Source organism: Podarcis melisellensis, assembly GCF_964234715.1.
Source record: "Podarcis melisellensis genome assembly, chromosome: 2".
Lineage (NCBI taxonomy): Eukaryota > Metazoa > Chordata > Lepidosauria > Squamata > Lacertidae > Podarcis > Podarcis melisellensis.
In genome coordinates this window covers 83,497,866-83,520,869 of record NC_138529.1, presented here as the reverse complement: position 1 = coordinate 83,520,869, position 23,004 = coordinate 83,497,866, and the positions used below count along the sequence as shown (strand labels likewise).

General features: G+C 43.8%; 1 protein-coding gene across 3 annotated transcripts in view; it reads left to right on the top strand.

Moving 5' to 3' along the window:
• The first annotated feature begins 708 nt into the window (after positions 1-708).
• ABTB1 (ankyrin repeat and BTB domain containing 1) overlaps positions 709-23,004 on the top strand; it is a 42,484-nt gene continuing 20,188 nt past the window's right edge. Inside the window, exons 1-7 of one of the 3 annotated variants that reach the window (XR_014165665.1) lie at positions 709-2,202; positions 4,738-4,800; positions 6,292-6,347; positions 8,377-8,521; positions 10,579-10,738; positions 11,756-11,801; positions 13,496-13,612. Coding sequence is in view for 2 of the 3 variants with exons in the window: in XM_081900466.1 (XP_081756592.1) it covers positions 1,586-2,202; positions 4,738-4,800; positions 6,292-6,347; positions 8,377-8,521; positions 10,579-10,738; positions 11,756-11,801; positions 13,496-13,612 (1,204 nt within the window). In the remaining variant the exon portion in view is untranslated. The other 2 variants (XM_081900466.1, XM_081900467.1) reach the window with 2 other exon arrangements.

The following is a 23,004-nucleotide window of genomic DNA, read 5'->3' as shown; positions in this document are numbered from 1 at the left end:
GTTCTACTGGTAATATAAAAACAGTGTTTGCCAAGAACAACAAGTGTTTTATCTTCCTATTTTATACTGGGAGCTTGACTGTGGCATCACCTATTTTATTAACTAAACTGGAGATAGATGCCTTGAAAAAAGGAATTTTCTATAGAATTCAGACGACTCTTACCACTGAAAGACCGCCAGTCACTGCTTGCCTGAAGCAGCCAATGCAAACTGATCCACCAAAAACTCACTAGGTGCCTCTGCCCCATTACCACCAAAACTCAGTTGCTTTTGGCTCTGTGTACTGAACAGGCATTTTAAAGGCACAAGTTGGTAACACTTATGAGCATACGTATAGCCATGAGCATATATGAGTGCTATTTGCACAACATCAAAGGCTAGTAAATGCCTCCTGGATGGACCTATGGGAAACTCAACCGTAGGGCATGAGCACAATAGTCCTCTCGTACTCTTGAATCCCAGATTCAGGTAGGTAGCTGTGTTGTTCTGACACAGTCAAAATAAATTTAAAAATTGTCCAGTAGCACCATTGTTGTTGTTACAGATAGGTAGCCGTGTTGGTCTGCCATAGTCAAAACAAAAACCTTTGTTGTTGTTTAGTCGTTTAGCCGTGTCCAACTCTTCGTGACCCCATGGACCAAAGCATGCCAGGCACTCCTGTCTTCCACTACCTCCCGCAGTTTGGTCAAACTCATGCTGGTAGCTTAGTAGCACCTTAGAGACCAACTAAGTTTGTTCTGGGTATAAGCTTTCGTGTGCATGCACACTTCTTGAATCCCAGTAGCTGGTATTGATCCTGGGGATACCATACACCCCAATGACTAGTAGCCATTTGATTAGCACTCTCCATAAATTTGTCTAAGCCCTTCTTTCAATACATTCAAATTGGTGACCATCCCAACTTCTTGTGGAAGTGAGTTCCAGAGTTTAACGATACACTGTATGAAGTAGTACTTCCTTTTGTCTATCCTGAAGCTTTAACCACTTAGCTTCAGTGGAGGACTCAGGTACTAAAATTATGAGGGAGCAAAACGTCTCTCTATTTACTATGAATAATTGTACACACCATTATCACGCCTCCGCTTACCCTAGTTTTTTACCGAATTAAAAAGTCTCAGGCAATTAGCAGCTTAAAATGCAACAAAGCCGTCGGCTCCACAACTCCTATTTGTGAAGCTGTCATCTGCGGGTAAGCAATGGGCGGTCCAAATGTACACACCTCGGTTTAACTGCGAAGTGCATGCGGTTTTAAGATTGCCTTTCGGATTAAAGCTGGTTTGAGGGGAAACACATCAAGCGGCAGTATTTCTCAAGAAACTACAAGATAGCTCCGGGTTGTGCGCACACGGATTCAACAAAAAGGGGAGGGGGCCTGCATTGGAAAGACAGAGAAAAGGATAATGTGGTAAAAAACCCCAAAAACCTAAACCGCTGTCTCCATAAAGGAACTGCACCAGCTCCTTGAAGACTTCCGTCTCCCCTTTCCGCATCTTTTCTAGCTCGACAACATCTCTTATTTTGGAAACGAAGAGAATTGAACCGAACACTTTCCTTCCATACAATAAAAACTTGAGTAGGAAAGCGCATGGATAGCTGCCTCCCTTTTCTGCTTCTCCTACTTGCTTGCGGCCCTGCAACGAGAGACACTGGGGGTTTTATTCCTCCTGGTCTCCTGACATTTTTTAATTTTCTTTCCGTTCCTCTGGGGAGAGGCCACCACGCGAAGAACACGGCGCCAGAAGTAACCAGGCAGCTCCCTTCCGCGAGCAGACAAAGTCATTGTGCGCTTCAGCCTCGCTCGCTCGCCCCCCTCGCTCCGACCGAGGCTTCCGGGCCACAGATTTGCAGGCGCTGGAGGAGCCCCAACTTTTTAAAAACACGAAGCCCCAACCCTTTTGAAAATAATATCTATATATATATAGATGCACAAACGCCGGTGCTAATCCTCGCTCTTGGCACCGGAGAGAAGGAGGCGGCGGCGGCGGCATCTAATCGCGGGCGAATCACAGAACGAACCGAGACGGGCTCTCGCGCAAACAGGGCGCAGGAGGAGGAGAAGCAGCGCGCGCGGCGCCTGGAGAAGCGGCAGCTGCTGCTCGCCCGTCCGGGGCTTTGCCAGGCGGCGGGGGGAAGTAAAGCTGCACAGGCACGACGCCGGCCTTCCGCAGCCGCCCGGTCTTCATCTAGGCTGACCCAGGCGAGGTGGGCGGGCCTGCGCGCCGTCGGGTCCCCCAGGAAAGGGCGGGGAGCGAGGCCGGCCTCCTCGCTGGTGTGGAGCAGCCTCTCCGGCGCCGTGTTTACATCCGGCGCCGCTTGCCCTGGGCTGCCCTGCTGCTCCTCCTCCTGGGCCTGCTCCCACTGAAGCCGCCTTCGCTCCCCTAGGCCGGGTCAATGCGGCGCTTTCCGGCGGGCTATGGACACCAGCGACCTCTTCACCAGCTGCAAGAAGGGCGATGTTTTCCGAGTGCGGTGAGGCCCTTGCCCAGGTTATGGGGTGGGGGGGGGGACCCCCGGGAGAGAGCCACACACCCCCATCGGTGCTGCGCCTTGGCAGAAGCTGGGGCTGGGGAGCTTAATAGGGGGCTGTTCCTTGAGGTTCCGGTTTGGGGAGCACCTAAATGGCAGGTGGAGGTTTAGGGGCTGCCCTGGGACTTAAGATAAACTCGTCCCCCCTAGCTTTCCTCGAAGTTCGTTGTGTGTGTTTAGGGTGTTTAGATGTCTCTTCTAGACAGCGGCAAAAAAGGGCTGCCTGAGAAGTAAAACTGGGAAGCTATTTAGAACAAGCTTCTGGGCTTGTTGGCACACATGAAAGCAATAACCTGGGTGAGAGGGCTCTGGGCATGTACAAAGTGCTTTCGGTAACCTCAGCTAATGACTTCTCCAAACATCTAGGCTTAAAGGGAGGAGAGACTTTTAGCTTCGGAGTTCTAGGCAAGGCGGATTTCTGGCACACACTACTTTTAGGAAGCAAACGTGGGGCATTGGGGGAGTACTGGCTGGGGCTGAAAAAAATAGAATGGAGGATATTCGGCACAACCAGGGATATTTTGGAAGGAGGGCACAGATCTGTGAGGGAAATAGGGAACAAGCATGGACTGTATAACTTAAGAGTTCTGTTGGGTGTGGCAGCTCTTTGGTCTTCAACTGGTGGGTTGGAACCCAGGACTGTCACAGCCTGATCTAACATGTTGCAGCAGCAGCAGCAATACCATCATACAAATATGTGGTAATTTTTTTGTTGCTTTAAAAAAGGTTTCCAAATGCATGTTTTGGTTAAAAATTGAGTCCTAGGTCTGGGAACATTGAAGATTATTGTGGCAGAGAATAAGGTAGGGGGCAGATAAACAGTTAGGAAGCAAAATCCTTTTCAGAAATTCTTTTCACCTGCCTGTATTTGCCAACCTTCCCTCCCCAAGCTACTCATATTTGGCAGTAGAATGGCTGCTACTGTGTTGCTTCATGTTCCTAATGGGAGGCCCCAAGTTCTTGCTGTGTTTTTAAAAAGGAAAACAACTTTTGCCTCTTCTGCCTATCAGCTCAGCTTCCTGGCCTGAAACAGCTGACTACTTTAGATATCCCCTGAGAGCAGGACCAAAAAGAAACAGACGCACAAAAAGGCAAATGGTATTTTAAGGTTTTATAAACACACTTTCTCCTTTTTTAAACTGAAGATGTTGTAAAATATAAACTATATGCTGCTTTTCCACACACGTGTGCCCAGCGTGACTCTACAGAATAAAAGCACTGTCACAAAACACATCATTACAAAGACAAAACAATTAACATGACAGTAATTCATGAATACAAACAAAAATATGTACCAATCATATATTTAAAAAATCTATCAATTAATTTCCTGATTCATTGCATTAAGATGTAGTAACAGCCAGAAAAGTATTGTTGATCACAATATTATATCACTTCAAATTCATTGTGGTGTGCATAATCACCATAAGTGATGCTATCCATCAATTTCAATGTCAATCTTAAGAACTAGTAAAAATCACAACACTTACAGCTTTCAGGTGCAACACAATTTACAAGCAGAAACACAAAAAAGGACAACAGTGGCAACATACTTGGAGAACATCAACCACTTGTTTTAAGGATTTTAAATAATGGCTAATTTTTGCTCATGAATTAAAAATGTCATTTATATTTAAAAATGTCATTTAAATTCATTCTACTCCTGCCCTTTTATTTTATTTTTGCAACCACCCTGTGAGATAGTCTAAATTCAGAGACAGGGGCTGACTTTATCCCCAGTCCTGGTCCAGTACTCTTGTACTCTTAACCATTGCACCATACTAGCTCTGCTTCTTTAGGGCCTTTCCAGAAAGCAAAATAGAAACGCGAACAATTTTTCTTTGTGTTTCTTTGTGTGGCAGCATGTTGGTTTCTTCTGATATTTAGGAAATTACACAGACTTAAAAATCAATGGTGGGGGTAAAGGAGAATAAATGTAATGTGGGGGAAAATAGCCTTGCTGTTTTGTGTCCCTTCTTTTAAAGGTTGCATGGGCACTCCCAAACTTGAGTATTCTGTAAACTGCCCTGAGATCTTATGATGAAAGGCAGTCTAATCTAATAAATAATAATAATAATAATAATAATAATAATAATAATAATAATAATAATAGGGAAAGGGGCTTTAAAAACAGATTATTTCTGAAGCTGTAGCTGAAGTGAGTTAGATGAATTCTTAAGTGCTAAAGCTGAGCCCTTGTTTGTCTTTCAGATACCTTCTTGAACAGAGAGATGTTGAAATCAATGTCCGGGATAAATGGGACAGTACCCCTTTGTGAGTGCTTTGGCCTTGAGACATACATGCTGTTTGGTAACTTATACAGGATTTAAAGAAATGCTTTCAGGCATTGCAACAGTTCCTCATTTTACTTCTGTTGTTGTGTTCAAAAAAGAAATCATTTTTTCTTATATCCTTCTCCTATATTCTGCTCCCCATTGTCTCAAGTTTTCAGTGTTCCCATGCTGTTTTTTGTTGACAAGACCTGCTGTTGGAAATAATTTTCCTCATTCAGAACAATATTCTGGAAGGCAGTTGAATGCCTGCCACTGCTTTTGGGATAATTTGTGGCAACCATTTTACTAGCATTTACTAGCATTCTAAGAAGAGGCCTGTTCCAATTGTGCCATTGGCTCATCTTGTCTAGCTCTGGTTAGCCGTAATGTTCTGGGAAGGTTGCAAACAGGGCATGAAGACAATAGTCTTCTCTTGTTTGTCCCCAACAAATGTTCATCAGCACTGTGCTATGTCTGTCATAAAAGAAAGTATAGAATGGGAATCCCTGGAGTTGTACAATGTGTCCTTGGAATATTGTCATGTCAGCCTTTATATGATTGCATTAGCTGCTGATCTATTTCCACATAAAATTCAAGGTACTGGATTTTATGTTGAAATCCCTAAGCATCTTAGGACCTAGGTTACTTTTCCTGCATGAACTTTCCTATCACCTGTGATCATTGCTATTGCCTTCTGAAGTGAGGTGGGTAGGAATTGGGAAAGGGATATTTTTCATTTTGCTGTCTCCAGGGAGGCCCACCTAGCACTAACAAGTCTGTCTTTACAGTGACAGATGGAAGACTTTTTATTCACCCACACCTTTTAGTGTCAACTTTTAGAAGATTTCAAAAATCTGGGATTGGGTTTTACATGAGAGTTACTGCTGCCTTTATCTCGCTAATGGAAACTGCTCTGAAAGTCTTGACTAATAGAGCAGGATGTAGATACTTGCAATAGAAATAATAAGCATGTACCCTAAGGTTCTTGTTGGTAAAGCTATCATACAGTGTCAGCATCATACAATGCTGTCCCATAGAACTTGATGGGAGCACTGAAAACCAAGGGAGCTCTGTTTGCATGGTCCCACCCCTTCATCTGCATAGCTCTAGTCCACATCTCTTTTTTCTCCTTGCACATGAAGCAAGTGCATGTCTCATCATTAGAAAAAGTGTGGGAAAAGACCCTTGTTCTCCTTGTCACAACAGAAAGAAGTGAGAATGCTACGGAGAGGACTGGATCAATTTCTTGTAATGAATTAACACCATTGGGGGAGCCAACGTGCTGCCCTCCAGATGATGTTGGACTACAACTTCCATCATCCCAACCATTGGCCATTCTGCTGGGGCTGCTGCGAGTTGCACTCCAACAACAACTGGAAGGCAACACATTCGCTGTCCCAACCTAATGTGATTTTAGGATCTTAATTAGATCGCAAAGTTGGAATCAGCAAAACATAGAAGTTTTCATTTCTAAGTGTCTCTTTCTTAACAGGTATTATGCTTGTCTCTGTGGACATGAAGAGCTTGTACGGTACCTTTTAGCCAACGGTAAGAAAAACTGATATGCTGCTTCTCCTGGAGACTGTGTGCCCAATATATATGGTCACCTGTGTGTCTCTAGAATTGTCATTGAAGGTACACCCCAGTAGAACATCGTTTATGTCCTTGCCTTATGAAAATTAAAGAGGATCTTACACATTACTTCCTCTATTGCCCCATTTACTCGGGCTTTAGAGATGCATTGCTGCAAATTATACCCAACTCTATAACCAGTCCTGAAGATAGAGTAAAATTTTTGTTAGTTGATGCAAACCCACGCATTACCCATGTGGTAGTGGTCTTTGTGATGAAGGCCATGAAAGCCAGGGAAAGATTTATGGACGACAATGTAAAGACCCCTTCATCGTCTGTTTAACTCGCTGCTCGTTTTCCCTCCTTTTCTATTTTGTGGGAAGAATGTTTTGTTGGCATAGTATGTAATGAATTTTAATATTTTTAACTATTGTAGTGTTGATTTTTGTGCACAGGCATGGTCCTCACAATAAACGGATTTGATTTGATTTACACCAGAATTAAAACAGTATAATCCTGCTCTGATGGGAAACTGCATAGCTGTTTTTGACTTGTTATGCTAATCAAAAAGCTAGAATCTTATTTTGCAAGGAAAACTTTTCCTCTCATGGTAGGGTGTTAGTACAGGGCTCAGTTTTTTACAAGTTTCCAGCCCTGGGAGCACCGTGGGGAGCATTGGTGTGACTCACCTACACACTGCAGACACTAATGTGCAGACACTAATGTGTCGCTACACACAGTTTGGAAAACTGATGTACAGTGAGATAAACTTAGTTCTCTCACCCACACCATCAAAATACATTGATTTCATTTAATCAATGTTAGGCCTGTTATTTAACAGGTACGAAGAATATCAATCCAGTCAGAGAAATAAAACAAAAGCATGGTTTCTAACTTTATTTATCAGACTATTTATAAACCACCAACACAATTATTGTTGAGGTGGTATACAATACAGTCATTGAAAATAACAAAATTGTACAATTATAAAATCATGAGATGACCCAGGCTGAATCAGATTAAGTCTTTAAAAACACTTGGTGAAACAAATATATTTTCAGCAGGTGACAAAACATCAGGATTGTAGGCGCCTTTCAGATTTCCATAGGAACAGCATTCCAAACTTGGTATTAGATCATAATTCATAGTTTACCACTAAAGCAAATAATAATCCTTCTAGGAATAAGAAATCCAAATCATGCTTTGGTGGGGTAATGTTTAATTTGGTAAGCATAGCTTGTCAGTGAACAGTAGCTACATGCAGACTCTATTAGAAATGGGTATATTCCAACCAATGAGAGAGAAATATTTTGAATTTGGACAATAAATTTTATATTCCTAACTGTAGTTAAACACACAATCAAAAAGTTGTTCTGGGAAGCTTTTTTGCTTGCTTCTAATTTGTATTTTACTAAATATTTACAGTGTACTTTAAAAGAGATTCTTTTCTCTATTTTTTAAATTGTAATAACTTATCTCCAAGGAGCTCAATGTGGTGTTCATGGTTCTCCTCCTCAGTTTATCCTCTCATCAGCCCTGGGAAGTAGACAATGACTGTCCCAAGGTCACCCAGCAAGCTTCATGGCTGAGTGTGGATATGAACCCCAATCCTCATCCAAGACTCTAACCACAATCCAGCTCATAGTGTAGCACACTGGATCACAGTGGTATGGGTGTAGCAGAAATGTTTTCTGTGAAATAGTGTAGAATATATGCAGCTTCATACAGCTATTTTCTTTTAAAACTGAGTAGTCTTGCAGTTGCCCCAAGGCAGAAATTAAGAGACTGGATATTATGCTTGAATGTTAATTTTACTTCATGAGCTCTGCTTTAGACCAGAAGAACATATGAAAGTACTTGTAACGAGGGATGAAGGTTTCTCCAGTTGTTTAGTGGAAGCAGTTCTTAGTACTGTTCTGCAGAGAAAGACAATATCACATATGTAAATGATCTGTCTCTTGTAATATGGCTTCAAACCTAAATGGCAGTTGGTATTTGTTTACAGGTGCCAAATGTGAAGCAAACACCTTTGATGGCGAGCGTTGTTTATATGGGGCCCTGAGCGATGCTATTCGGCGGGTGTTAAAGGAGTACAAGCAGATCACAGCAAAGTGCATGAAAAGAGACTACTATGATGTCTTCCTTCAAAGGTAAAGAGAGAAGGGATGCCTTCATTGCAGGCTGTTAAGCATTAAAATGCATCTGTTTCCATTGGACTGCCATGCCCACTCCTTGGATGGCTGACCCCTCTTGCTTGTTTTGTTTCAAGAGATTCAAAAGATTTATTATGTTCTTGTCTTATGGAGGCTTGCTTGTGATGATGACAAGTCTGTCAAGCCACTGCTAGTACATAGTAATTTGGAAGTATATATATACAGATCTGGCTGACACAGGCCACAAAACCACAGCTCGCCCCTATACACGAAGCCAAGCCAGAGCACAACTAAGTGCAGTACAGCCATCTTCTCAGAAAAACTCTTCACAAAGTTCAAGAGGTCAAGACACAAAGACTTTAGCCACTAATCCACACCTAATGACCCACCTAAGTGGTACTCAGGATATCACTCAAGAAATCACTCAAGATATCCCTCAAGTAATTAAGGAACAAAAGAAGAAAAGGCACACTAGCCTGGGAACTTCCTCTCTGCCCAGAACATTGGAGGCTATACACCACACCCCCCCTCAACAGTATTTATAGGAACTCAAACACTGAGATCCTGCTCTGTTCCAGTAACAAGAAGCCGAAAGCACCAGCCTGAAGATGACGAGTGAGACCTCGTCGAAACGTCGCCTAGACACCCCAACTTTTACACGGGAAGACACCCGAGGACACCAAAACCTGCATTCCTGTACCCGTGAAAATCTACGAAAACAAATATATATATATATATATATATATATGCAGGTTTTGGTGTCCTCGGGTGTCTTCCCGTGTAAAAGTTGGGGTGTCTAGGCGACGTTTCGACGAGGTCTCACTCGTCATCTTCAGGCTGGTGCTTTCGGCTTCTTGTTACTGGAACAGAGCAGGATCTCAGTGTTTGAGTTCCTATAAATACTGTTGAGGGGGTGTGGTGTATAGCCTCCAATGTTCTGGGCAGAGAGGAAGTTCCCAGGCTGGTGTGCCTTTTCTTCTTTTGTTCCTTAATTACTTGAGGGATATCTTGAGTGATTTCTTGAGTGATATCCTGAGTACCACTTAGGTGGGTCATTAGGTGTGGATTGGTTGCTAAAGTCTTTGTGTCTTGACCTCTTGAACTTTGTGAAGAGTTTTTCTGAGAAGATGGCTGTACTGCACTTAGTTGTGCTCTGGCTTGGCTTCGTGTATAGGGGCGAGCTGTGGTTTTGTGGCCTGTGTCAGCCAGATCTGTGTAGGGATTGCAGGGGGGTGCAGCATCCGGAGGTGCCACCATGGTTTGGCTACTGGATGGTGTCTGTAATTTATCTGTACACCACACCCCCTCAACAGTATTTATAGGAACTCAAACACTGAGATCCTGCTCTGTTCCAGTAACAAGAAGCCGAAAGCACCAGCCTGAAGATGACGAGTGAGACCTCGTCGAAACGTCGCCTAGACACCCCAACTTTTACACGGGAAGACACCCGAGGACACCAAAACCTGCATTCCTGTACCCGTGAAAATCTACGAAAGCAAATATATATATATATATATATATATATATATATATATATATATATATATATATATGTAATTCCCTCCCCACTGAAAAAACGTCTCATACGGTGTACATGATAACACTGATTAATCACAATCTACTGTGTAAGTGGCAGAATAAGACCACTTAATAGATAGGTGTGTGTGCAGTCCTCTTTATGGAATGCTGTCCCCAGGGAGGCTCACTTGGTAGCATCATTATATAGCTTTAGGCGTCAGGCAAAAACATTACTTTTCCTCCATGGCGTTGAATCATAATTTCCTGTGGCCTCCTTGAGTGGTTCAGATTCTGCCTTTTTAAGAACAAGATTGTCATTTCATTTTTTCATTGTTTTTCTTTGTGCTGGTTTTAATGTATGTTTATCTTTGTTTATATATTGTAAGTCACTTTGAGTTACCTTGGTAAGAAAGGGACCAATTAATAAATAATAAAGCATTATTTTATTACCTTGATTTTGAAGGAACAAGATGCTCGCAGTTGCTGAGTCCTCCAGTCCAGTTTTTTCAGACTTGTTGTTCTTATTCTCCTTGCAGACTTCTGGAACAGGGTTACCAGAGTGACATTGTATTCATTGTGCATGGGAAGTCTTTCTGTGCCCATCGCTGCATTCTCGGTGCCCGGAGTGCATATTTTGCAGAAATGTTTGAGACCAAGTGGAAGGGGAAGAATATCATAGCACTAAAGCATCCATTGGTGAGAAGACTCAAGCTTTGTTTTAACTAGAATAGTGTCTGCAGTTGGTGCTTGCTTTAAGGTTTCAGGTGCTAAGTCTAGACCCTGATTTACACATGCATCAGAATGAGACAGTAGAGTGGAGTGTACCGCTTAAGACTGTGGGTGAGGATGTCATTTCAAACACATTAAAAACCATAAAAAAATCAACTAACTAAAAAAAACCATTAAAAGCAACTAACCCCATGAATTGGCTCATTGAGAGGAAGTGGTTCTGGGCTAGTCCTCTCACTGCCATTCTCCTTTTTTCTTTTTTTTCTTTTTTTACTTGCAGTGAATATTGTTAAATTTGGAACACTCAAAATGGGCTTCTCCTACTTGCAGTCTGAATGGTCCAGTCCATTCTGCTACTTTATTCTGCTACACGAGCACCAAGCCTGATGTTACTAACTAATCAAGCATCAAGCTTCTTTAAAATAGTTTTACTTGGATTATCTCAGCAATGTTGATCTGGAACATCGTATTGAGATTTCATTGCGACTACTGTATTGAATCGACCCTGGCTGTTCCTACTGGTAAACATAACACACAAGCTATTCAACTTCTCACAAAACAGGTTTTTGTTTTTTTAAGCTAACTATATAAGTGGTTATCACAACTTGTGGTCAGTTCCACAAGTTAATTACTTTTTGAGTGACATTATTTAATGTTGTCACATGGTGCGAACTGAGCTGGCATTGAGGAAAAGGGAGATACAGCTAAAACCTTGCCCTTTTTGTTGCTTGCCTCTCCAGACTTAGCACTACTGCAGAATCTCATGGGCCCTCATTAGCTTCTTTGAACATAGCCGATGGGGTGCCCTCTAGAAGTTGTTGAGGATTTCTGATCATTGAGCTGACAGGCTGGGGCTGATGGGAATTGTAGTCCAAAACACCTTAGCTACTGCTGTTCTAGCTTGTTTCTCACTTATATCAGTGTATAGTTCAAGCCATGGCAAAATGCAACCTCTGTAAATAACCACTTTCATTCATTATATAGATCAACCCAGCTGCCTTTGGTTCCCTTCTCCAGTACCTCTATACAGGTAAATGTGGGCATGTGCTGCGTTGTAGTGCTTACAATTGCTGCATTTGGATTCAGAACAACATCTTGCGTATATCTATATACTTTGCATAATTATTTCAAAACGTAGCTTGTCAGAAATGGCTTGGGTGACATACTTTTTCTCTTTCTCTTGCAAGGACTATACTGATGGAAAGCATTAGATACTGGGGCATAGAATAAAAGCATTGATGGAGAGGCATGGAGCTGCACAAGTTGTGTTGGACCTTGCTAGAGTGAGATTTTGGGGGATTCAGGTTCTTTTCTCTACCATCGTGTTTTTGCTTTGGGGTTAGCCACTCACCCACCCAAGCAACAATATTTTATTGCCCAAAAGCATTGTCTCCCACCACCCAGCTGATGGGTTTGTTTGTTTGTTTTGCAAGTGCTGTATCAAATGCAATAAGGGCACTGGCATTGCTAGTAATGAGTGACACAACTTTGTGTCTGGGCGAATTCCTGGTATGCCACACTGTTGCTCTAGTTACTTTTACGTCTAAAAGCACCATGGCATTAATCCCCTTTATTTCAGCAACGGTTACTTGAAATGTTGAGGCTTCAATTCTAAACACACTTGTTTGGGAGTAAGTCTTTCCTGAATTCAGTGAGACTTACTACTGAGTAGACGTGCAAAGGATTCTGCTGTCTAGAAGATTTGTTTGCTGATTGGGCATTCTAACCAGGCACAGACTGTGCTAACATGTTTTTCTACCTCCATTAGCATATGCCCATAGGGTTCCTCCCAATTCCAGAGCACAGCTCTGGATTGGAGCTACCAAAGGAATAGCAAAGAATAAAAATTTGCCTTATTTTTGTTTGTTTTTAGTGAACAAAGGTCCTTATCCTTCACTAGACAATGGCCATACGTTTCTGGATATATGTACTCAGGAATATGTATGAATCTGGCTATTGAAGTTGCTCCTCTTTTTGCTTTTATAAGACAGGAGTACCTTGAAATACAGAAGGATACGGAAAGTGATACATGCATCTTTATTTAACATGTGGGGCATGTGGATTAAACCTATAGAAGCGATTCTGGATTAGCCTTCTCTACATTTGCTCATTGCTTTGGGCAAATGTATGTGGGAAAGTGGCATACCAATTGAAATAATAGCTACATTATTGGAGTTATCAGAATTGATGGACTTGTATGTAACATTTCTTGGCTTTGTCATATGTAGACATGTGCATCCATGTTTTATTTATTTGGGTGATAGTCAGCCAAGTTGTGTATCTATAGTCTATTTGTTTACTTAGGGCAGCATGCATCTCTGTTATATTCTTTGTAGACTCATTGCAATTAATGGACTCACTGATTTTAATAGGCCTATACCGGTATCACTAACATTGGATGTCACCCTTACTACAATTTTGTACTGCTAATCCATTCAAGGTGGTTTGCAGTCTAAAATAAGAAAGATACAAAAGGTAAAAACCCATAATTTTCTCAGGACATATATCTGAAAAGCAACATGCAGTATGGCTCAAAAGAAGTTGCTGTACTAGCTGTACAAGTGATGTTCTCAAAAATATAAATGCAGTCCTTCCTTAAGTCACAGGGGGGTGCTGAAACATAAATTTGCAGCTGTGGATGTAAGGATGAATTTTACGTGTTCGTGAATAAATAATAGGGAGAATTGAAAGGGTCATTTGCTTTCTTTTCTTTTCTTTTGCCAGGTCGTTTAGACATAGATGTAGAATATGTGAGCGACTGCAAAAGATTGGCAAAACAATGTCGGCTCCAGGATCTCATTGAAGACTTGGAAACCAAGTGTAAAAAGGTCCATGAATTTGGTAAGATCCACATTGCTCAGACTGGCACTTTATATAAGAAAGTGGAAAGCTGCCTTTTTTCTGAATAGCTTATATTAATTAGCTAAAAATTCTAGTAATAACTTTTTTTCTGTTCCGCTGTTCTCCTAAAGTGTTCAAAACAATCACAGTACACCATGCAGATAAGCAATTAACAATATAAAATATTCTTTAACATGGTATTATTATTATTATTATTTTCTTTCCATTTCTATACTGCTTTATAATTTAAAGAAAAAATTCTCAAAGTGGTTTACAACAGGTTAAAACATCAAATAAAACAATGCAGAATAAAGCATTAATGAAGAGAGTAAAAAAAACAACAAGTATACATTCAAAGCAATGTAATTAACAGGAAACTAAAATATTATGTTAAAGATTTCAAAATAAAATATTACAAAGTAAGTCAACTACAGAATATACATTTAGCGAAGTGAAGTTAACAAAAAAATTATCATAGAATATAGGAATATTTGGAAGGGACTCAAGGGTCATCTAGTCCAACCCCCTGCAATACAGGAATCTCAGCTAAAGCATCCATGACAAATGGCCATCCAACCTCTGTTTAAAAACCTCCAAGGAAGGTGAGTCCACTGCCTCCCACAGTTTGGTCAAACACATATTTGTAGCTCGAAGCTACAAGCATGAGTCTACAAAACATTACTATAGGAAGTTAAATATAATATGCACATTTAAAACTGCATAATTAGCAAGAGAATAAACTATTATCATAAGCTTAGAACATGCGGCCTAGGACCCTTGTACCTACAGGACCACCTCTCCTGGTATGCCCCACGGAGGACCTTAAGGTCCACAAATAACAGCACTTTGGAGGTCCCAAGCCGCAAGGTGGTTAGATTGGTCTCAACTAGGGCCAGGGCCTTTTCAGTACTGGCCCCGACTTGGTGGAATGCTCTGTCACAAGAGACTAGGGCCCTGCAGGACTTGGCATCTTTCCGCAGGGCCTGCAAGACAGAGCTGTTCCGCCTAGCCTTTGGTTTGGACTCAGTCTGACCCTTATGTTTCCCTCCCCTTATGGTTTTGATTTATTGGCTACTATTAAAATGAGGCTGCATTTTAAATTGTATTTTAACCCGTATTTTAATAAACTGGTTCCCCCCCCCCCCCATTATGTTTTATTGCAATTTTATTGGTGTTAGTCGCCCTGAGCCAGGCTCTGGCCGGGGAGGGTGGGGTATTATTAATTATTATTATTATTATTATTATTATTATTATTATTATTATACCTGCTGCTATTGCTGCCAGTCCTGCCCATGGTGGTTGGCAGGTGTGGAAGCTCAGGCTTGATGACTTGTACTAAGAGACAGCTAAGATGGTCTCTGCCCTTTTCAGCAGCCCTAGCTTTTGTAGCTGGAGTCAGTCCTCCCTGCCCTCCCAGGCCAGGTGGAAAAAGGCCTGCAAGGCAGGGAGCAGGTCTTCCAGGATTCACAGCCAAGATGGGTCTCCAAGATGGTAAAGTCAGTCAAGAACAAGATCTAAAACTACACAGTGAAAGCCCACCCAAACAAAAATGTATTCAAATACATAGTGAAAAGATTTCCTGATTGAGGTATTCTAGAATTGTAGCACCCACAGAAAATGCCCTTCTGTAAGTTACCCAATGGATATTTTGAAGTGTTACAGAGAATAGGAACTTCAAAGCTGATTTTAAAGCCCATGTAGGCAACAAAGTAAGTGTTCCTAATAGTTATTTGGTCTTAGGCCATCTAGGATCGTCTTCAATGTCCCACATGCTGTACTGCAGTAGTCTATCTGGGAAGTAATTAAAGTGTAAATAACAGGCAAAGTCTGTTGCTTTTAGAAACTGTGTAGGTCTTGCACTAGCATGGGCAAGGTCTTCAGGCTTGTAGGTGCAGTGACTAAGGAGAGGTAGGATACATTCATGTGCCCTTGATTTGGTGACAAAGTTCTGTCTCCATTGTACATCAAGTTACTGTGCTATGTATATACTAGTGGGTGAGCACTCTAATGGGACATTTAATTGCTTTTAGCATAAGCCTTTGCGGCATTCTTGTTTTCTACAAAGAGTTGTGATACATCATAACAGGGACACATGGGTATGGTCCAGCAATCTGCTATTTGAATATTACCTGCCTAAGGACCATTCCCAGGATCTGGAATATAAATACTTGGAATAATAAGCAACTCACTTGTAAATAGCTTAGTTATCCATCTTTGTAGTGCTATATTCTGAAATGGTACATTATTTGACACTGTCATGGTTTTAAATGTATTTTATTGCTGTAACCCACCCTGGGATCATGAATCAAGGAAGAACAGACTAGAAATCAAACTTAAATATTTAGTGGGGCTCTGGGCCATTTCTAAACTGGATGATATAGGTTGCAGAGAATGAGGCAAGCAAAAAATATATCTCTAAACCAGATATGATTAATCTTAAATTGGATACTTGAGCAGCTTCCTCCCAGACTTAAATATATAGGTTGGTTGCTTGCTTGCTTGTTTTGTAAGGTTAACTGTGTAGATATCAAACAATAATGTATTGTAGTAATGCTTGATAGATGCAGATAGATATTTCACACCCTGTAGTGTATGTTTTCTGCAAGTGTTTTAAGAATAGTTGAATTTAATATCCCATGAGCATAGTTTAATAAAAACCATGCTCTCATCACCTTAAAGAGATAATGAATAACTAATTTAGCTATATTTGTGTTAATGCTTGATTATATTTCAGCATCTCTAATTACATAGTTTTTCAGTTCTTTTATTTGAGGTTAAGCTGATTGATACTAATAAACTCTAATTCCCAGAAATGCATAGTTATGATTTCTTCACAGATGGAAAAAGTCAAGTGGTTAACACAAGTTGCTTTACTGCCTTGGTTGTGTACTAATACTACCACCTGGTATCATCCCTGCCACACACACACACACACACACACACACACACACACACACATAACCCAAGGTCCATTGCACCAGTGGAAGTTGCTTTCTCTCTTGGACACTTTGAAAGGCTAAGGCTGTCGTTTGTTTCGCAGCACTCATATTAGACATCAGAATTTAAATAGTTGGCCAGGCAGATCATAAATTTACACTTCTTTAGGATTATTTTGTACTCTGCTTGTCACCATTTGTGAGAAACCCTTAAGTGATGAAAGGAACAGTTTAGGTTGCTTCTATATGCTGCTGTCTTCAAAACTGAAGGTGCTAGAGCATCCTTTATTGACAATCCCCTCTTAACATTTTCTTCTGCCAATGCTGCCTTTAGTACTGGTAACACTTAAGCTTTGACCCTGGCATAGCTAGCCATGTTGCAAAAACTACAAAATATACCATACTCCATTCAGCTTCCCACTTTTCCCACTGGGGAAGAAGGAAGCATTTGGACTGGTGTCCTAGAGGCACAAGTCCCTTGCTTTCATGCATCTGGACCATTGTTGATGCTAAATGAATGTTAATTGTTGCTGCTCCCTTGTCCTCTTTCTTGACACTTTATAAATGTGAGTTGATCTTACTGACGCTGAAAGATGCAGCCCATCATAGTGGTCCATTTCCCAGAAACCTGTGATAAAGTGTTTTACCAAAACTCATGACACAGATTGGTCTTTTAAAAGACCAACACATCTGGAGGGGGGGTGGTCTTGAGAGGAGGCTGCCTCACTTAGCTGTTCTGTTCTTCAGCTTCCACTTCATCTGCGTTATCTAAGCACTTCAAGCAGAAAATTGCTATCTTCTAAATGAGCTAGAAACTTCAAACAAAAGCATCTCCATATACAGCCCTCTTACAATGTTCTTTTTCCTCTTCCAGAAAAGAATATCTTGCTGCTTCTTAGTGTCTCCTGGATAGGAAATATAGGCTGACTCAGTCCTCCTTGAAAGCAAATTGCATATGCTTTTGGCTTCTGAGTTTAAATTGGCACCAGGCTGCCAGTTTCCCTTTGGAACAGTTCTGTGAATGTACTTGAAACAGATTCTACAAGTTAAAACTACAATAAACAAATTGCATGTACCCACCAAGTAGGGGAGAAATCTGTTCCTAACAACACACACATACCCAAAGGCTAGGTAATCTGTTAGGTTGATGACTGAAATAGTGCTGAGCCTTAACTTTGTTCGCGTTGAGCCTGTCACAATTGCAAAACATAAGGAGAGGATGTTAAGGAGAGGAACCAGACTTGCCACTAGGCACACAGACATTCATTTCAGTCTCTTTGCATCCGTCTTAAGGACATTCTTTGTCAGGCCAATAGTCCATCTAGTACTACAGTATATTTTCCACAGTTCCTTGACATCTGATGGAAGGGCGTTCCACAGGGCAGATGCCACTACCAAGAAGGCGCTCTGCCTGGTTCCTGTAGCCTCACTTCTCACATTGAGAGAACTACCAGAAGGCCCTTGGTGCTAGACCTCAGTGTCCGGGCTGAATGATGGGGATGGAGATGCCCCTTCAGGTGTACAAGGCCAAGGCCGCTTAGGGCTTTAAAGGTTAGCACCAAAACTTTGAATTGTGCTTGGAAACGCACTGGGAGCCAATGAGGATCCTTTAGGACCAGTGATAGATGGTCTCGGCAGCCATTCCCAGTCACCAGTCTAGCTGCTGCATTCAGGATTAGTTGTCGTTTCTGGGTCACCTTCAAAGGTAGCCCATGTAAAGTGCATTGCAGAAGTCAAAGTGGGAGATAACCAGAGCATGCTCTAGTGAGACAATCTTTGGGCAGGTAGGGCCTCCGCCTGCGTACCAGATGGAACTAGTAGACATCTGCCCTGGACACAGAACTGACCTGCGCCTCCATGGACAGTTGTGGGTCCAAAATGACTCCTAGGCTGCTCACCTGGTCCTTCAGGGGTACAGTTACCCCATTCAGAACCAGGAAATCCTCTACACCTGCCCACCCCCTGTCCCCACAAAACAGTACTTAGCCGCCATCCTCCAACCGCCTCCAAACACTCCCACAGGGCCTTCACTGTCCTCACTGGTTCTGATTTAAAAGAGGTAGAGCTGGGTATCATCCACATACTGATCAACACCCAGCCCAAACTCCTTGATGATCTCTCCCAGCGGCATCATATAGATGTTAAAAAGCATGGGGGAGAGGATGGAACCCTGAGGCACCCCACAAGTGAGAGCCCAGGGGTCTGAACACTCATCCCCCAACATCACTTTCTGGACACAGCCCAGGAGGAAGGAGCAGAGCCACTGTATAACAGTGCCCCCAGCTCCCAGGCCCTCTATCATCCTGCCTCTGAAATTTGGAGTTTCCAGTTACTCATCGTGTTTGTTTAATTGCCTTCTGAATCATCACTACATCCTGTGGCAGTGAATTCCATAACAATTCCTTGTTTTCCTTTTTCTGTCCAGAATTAATTGGGTGACCTTGAGTTCTAGTGTTGCATGGCAGCAATAAGTCCTTGTGTGGGTATCTGTCCAATATCTTTTATAGTGAAAAATTCATGCAGCTTCTTTGAAATTTCCCTATGCTCCTCCTAGCGATCCTTTCACTCTTCTGTCATCTAGTTGCCCAACTGTCTCCCTAGATTTTCTGCTCCTATTTAAAAATATGTCTTAACACATTTATAATCTGCAAATTCTCTTTTCCGTGCTTCATCAACTTCCACTTGTTTTGCCTGAGTTTATGCTGTCCTCATTTGAACTAGACACAACTTCTTAAGGGAAGCCTTAATTAATCTATCAATCAATCAATCAATCAATCAATCTGTATGATGTGCTTTCTCCAGTGCTTCTTTTAATGGGGATTAACATCCTAAAGAAACTTGAGCTCCTTGATTTTTCCTTCCAGCGAATACACCCATTTTTGCAAAATTAAGTTAATTAATGGTCTGATGTATTCCCCAAGAACTTCAGGCAGTTTACTCAGTTTAGACTTAGTTTAGAAGTGGACATGGGGTCATACGTGACAGTATTTGCTAAATAAAAATGATCCCAGTACAGTATGTGTTTTACCATTAAACACATGTTTCTTGAGTGTCCACACTCCTCAGCTGCTTTCCAATTTTTAATGCTCATCCAGACACATCATAGAATCATCTGCACCAGGGTTTTTCCTCTCTGTTTCTAGTTGAAAATATTCATTTACGTGTGTCACGGCCACCCAGGTCTGGTCCCAGCTCACAAGAGACCTCACTCCGTTGCAGCTTATTTACAGGAAAAGTTTATTGAAGATTTCTGCTTCTCATACAGTTCAGCATTGTGGCCGTACGTCTGCCACGTTAGACCGCTGAAGTCCCCTCTGACTCCTCCCCTCTTCCGCACCAACTTAATAGCCTGGCTCTAGACCACCTCTTCCTCTCCTTTCTTTTCCGCAGGGTCTTCCTGCCCCCCTGGGTTCCCTCTCTCCGTGACTCGCCTGAGGCTGAATCCTCTGCCGCCTCTTCCCCCCTCTTTCTGGCTTTAGGGCCGGGCTCCTCCCCTGAGCTCTCTCCACTTCCGCGCGCCTCTACGTTTGAACTTGGCGCGCGTACGTTGCTGCTGACCTTTCTTTCGACCGCTACACCACCCCCTGCTCTGCTCTCCCCCCTTTCCGGCCGAACACCCTGCTCCAACCCCCTCTCTCTGTTCTCTCCTAATCCTGCTCCCTCCGAGAGGCTGACGACTCCACCCCCTTTACTCCGTTCCGGCTGAGACGTCTCTTGCTTCCTCTGTCTTCCACTGGGCTCCTCTCCGCTTCTCCCTTCTCCTCCCCTTTGCTTGATTAAGGTAACCCCCTTTTGAGAATCCTCTGACTCGCTGCTCAGACTCGTGGATTCCCTCAGAATTCCGTCATCTTCTTCCTCATCCTTCTGCCCCTCCTCCCACTCGCTCTCCGTCTCCTCTGTCATCTCCTCCTCTCTCCCAGAAACCCTGACATCCATCCCCCCCTCGAAGCCCCCCTTTCCCCCCTCCCGCTCGCCGGGGACCGGTTGTGGAAACTGCGGCTCTTCGGGGGTAGGCTCAGGATACAGGTCGTCTACGTCAATGTTCTCTGCTGGCAGTTCTGTGTAAGTGTATTCAAAGTCGGGTTCTTCCCCCAAATGCTTCTCAGTCTCTGCTTCCATCGCTACTTCCTCCGGTGCTGCCCGCCAAGGACCTATCAGCCACCTCTTACGCCATTCCTCCTCTGGCTGCTCCTCCCACCAATAAGGGGTTTCCGTGTCCACCCCCGAGCACGATCCCCTGGGCGGGCTTGATTCTGGTGTTCTTTCCTCGGGGGAAGAGAAACCCCTGAACGTGCTATCTGACAATGTGGGTGTGAAAAGCCAGTCATCAAAGTACTCAGCTGGCATGGGTCTATGTGGGAAAAGTGCATGGAACTCTTCTTTCAAAAGGGGTTCGTCTAACTCGTAGCCTGGCACCCAACTATTGGCAGCGGCTGGTGTGCCCTCCCTGGCGAGAAAATATTCAACTCCCTCCTCCCCCCATCTCGAGTCCAGTATCTCTGTGACCTCGTTAAGAGGTTCTGGTCTTGGCGATTCCCCCCTCTCAGGCGCCCTCCCACGTGGCTCTGGGGGTGCTCCTGACTCTTGAAACCTGTGTGGGGTTTTGTAGGGAGTGAGCACCGACCTATGAAAGACCGGGTGCACCCTGGAACCTTCCGGAAGGGCTAGACGAAAAGCCACCGGATTGATCTTAGCCTCAACTCGATATGGCCCTAGCTGCCTGTGTCCTAACTTCTTCTTGGCCAATGACCTGGCCGGCATCGCGTGGGCTGCTAACCACACCCAGTCCCCAACCTGGATGTCCTCTCCCGCCCTCCTGTGCTTATCGGCCTGCACCTTATACGCCTGTTTTGCCAGCTCCAAATGTCTCCGCAGCTCCTCGTGCACCTCTTGCAACTCCGCTGCAAACTGGTCGGCATCTTGAGGCCCCCCCCCTCCTGGTGCCGCAGATCTCGGGAAGGTTCTGGGATGACGGCCATTGTTCGCGAAGAAAGGCGTCACCCCGGTGGAAGCGTGTTTCGTGTTGTTGTAGGCGAATTCAGCCATCGGCAGATAGTCCACCCACGCCGCAGGTCGCTGGTTGGCGTAGCACCGCAGGTACTGCTGCATGATCGCGTTGACCCTCTCCGCTTGACCGTTGGTTTGTGGATGCCTCGCCGATGTCAGGTTGATTTTGACGTGCAAGATGCCCAGAAGCTTTCGCCAGAAAGTGGAAACAAACTGGCGCCCCCTGTCGGACAAGACGGACTGCGGAAGTCCATGCACTCTGAAGACGTGATCGATGAAGAGCTTTGCGGTCTGTTCTGCCGTCGCCACCTTGGCACAAGGGATGAAGTGCGCCATCTTGGTGAACAAGTCTACCACCACTAACACCGCCGTCTTACCTCTGGAGCTGGGCAGGTCTGTAACAAAGTCCAACGCTACCCTCTCCCACGGTTGCTGCGGTGTCTCCAGCGGTTCTAGCAATCCCGCCTGCTTCTGGTGCACTGGTTTGGACCTCTGGCAGATATCACACCTGGCGACGTAGTCCGCCACCTCTCCTCTCATCTGGGGCCACCAAAAGTCTCTAGCCACCAACTCCATCGTCTTTTCTTTGCCGAAATGGCCTGCACTAGGGGCGTCATGCAACTGTTGCAGAACCTTGGCTCGAAGATCGTCGGTGGGCACGTAAAGGGCACCCTTACGAGTCAAAAGTCCATCTTGCAATTGAAACTCATCGTTGTGTCGCGACCCTCCGCGTAGCTCCTCCATCTTAGACTGTGCAAACTGATCCCTTTGCAACGCGCGTCGCACCGCGTCCAGGTCGACTGCGATGGTAGCGCACGTCCACGCCTGCGGTGCGAAAATGTGCTTTGCTGCGATTGGAGCTGCTTCCTCTAAGTATTGCGGCTTTCGGGACAGCGCGTCTGCAATAACATTGGAGTCTCCTGGGATGTATTCTATTTTGAAGTCGAAGTCCGCAAAGAACTCCGCCCAGCGCATGTGTCGCTGGGTCTGCAACTTAGCCGTCCGCCAATACTCTAAGTTCTTGTGATCCGTGCGGACCTGCACCGTGTGCTTGGCTCCTATTAAGAAGTGTCGCCACGCTTTGAAAGCTGCATGAATGGCCAACAACTCCCTGTCCCATATGGTATAATTGCGCTCCGTCTTGCTGAGCTTCCGGGAGTAGAACGCACCCGGTCGCCAGTTGCCTTGTGAATCCTCTTGCAAAAGAACGGCCCCAACCGCTCTATCTGACGCATCGGTCTCTACCCGCATGGGTCTGCCGGGATTCACGTGGAGCAGCTGCTCTTCGGAGGCGAAAAGACCCTTAAGCGTCCGGAAGGACCGCTCCGCTTGTTCGGTCCAGACGAACTTCTTCTTCTTGGAACTGAGGGTGTCAGTGATCGCCGCCGTCGCGTTCGCAAAACCTTTAATAAACTTGCGGTAAAAATTGGCAAAGCCGATGAACCTCTG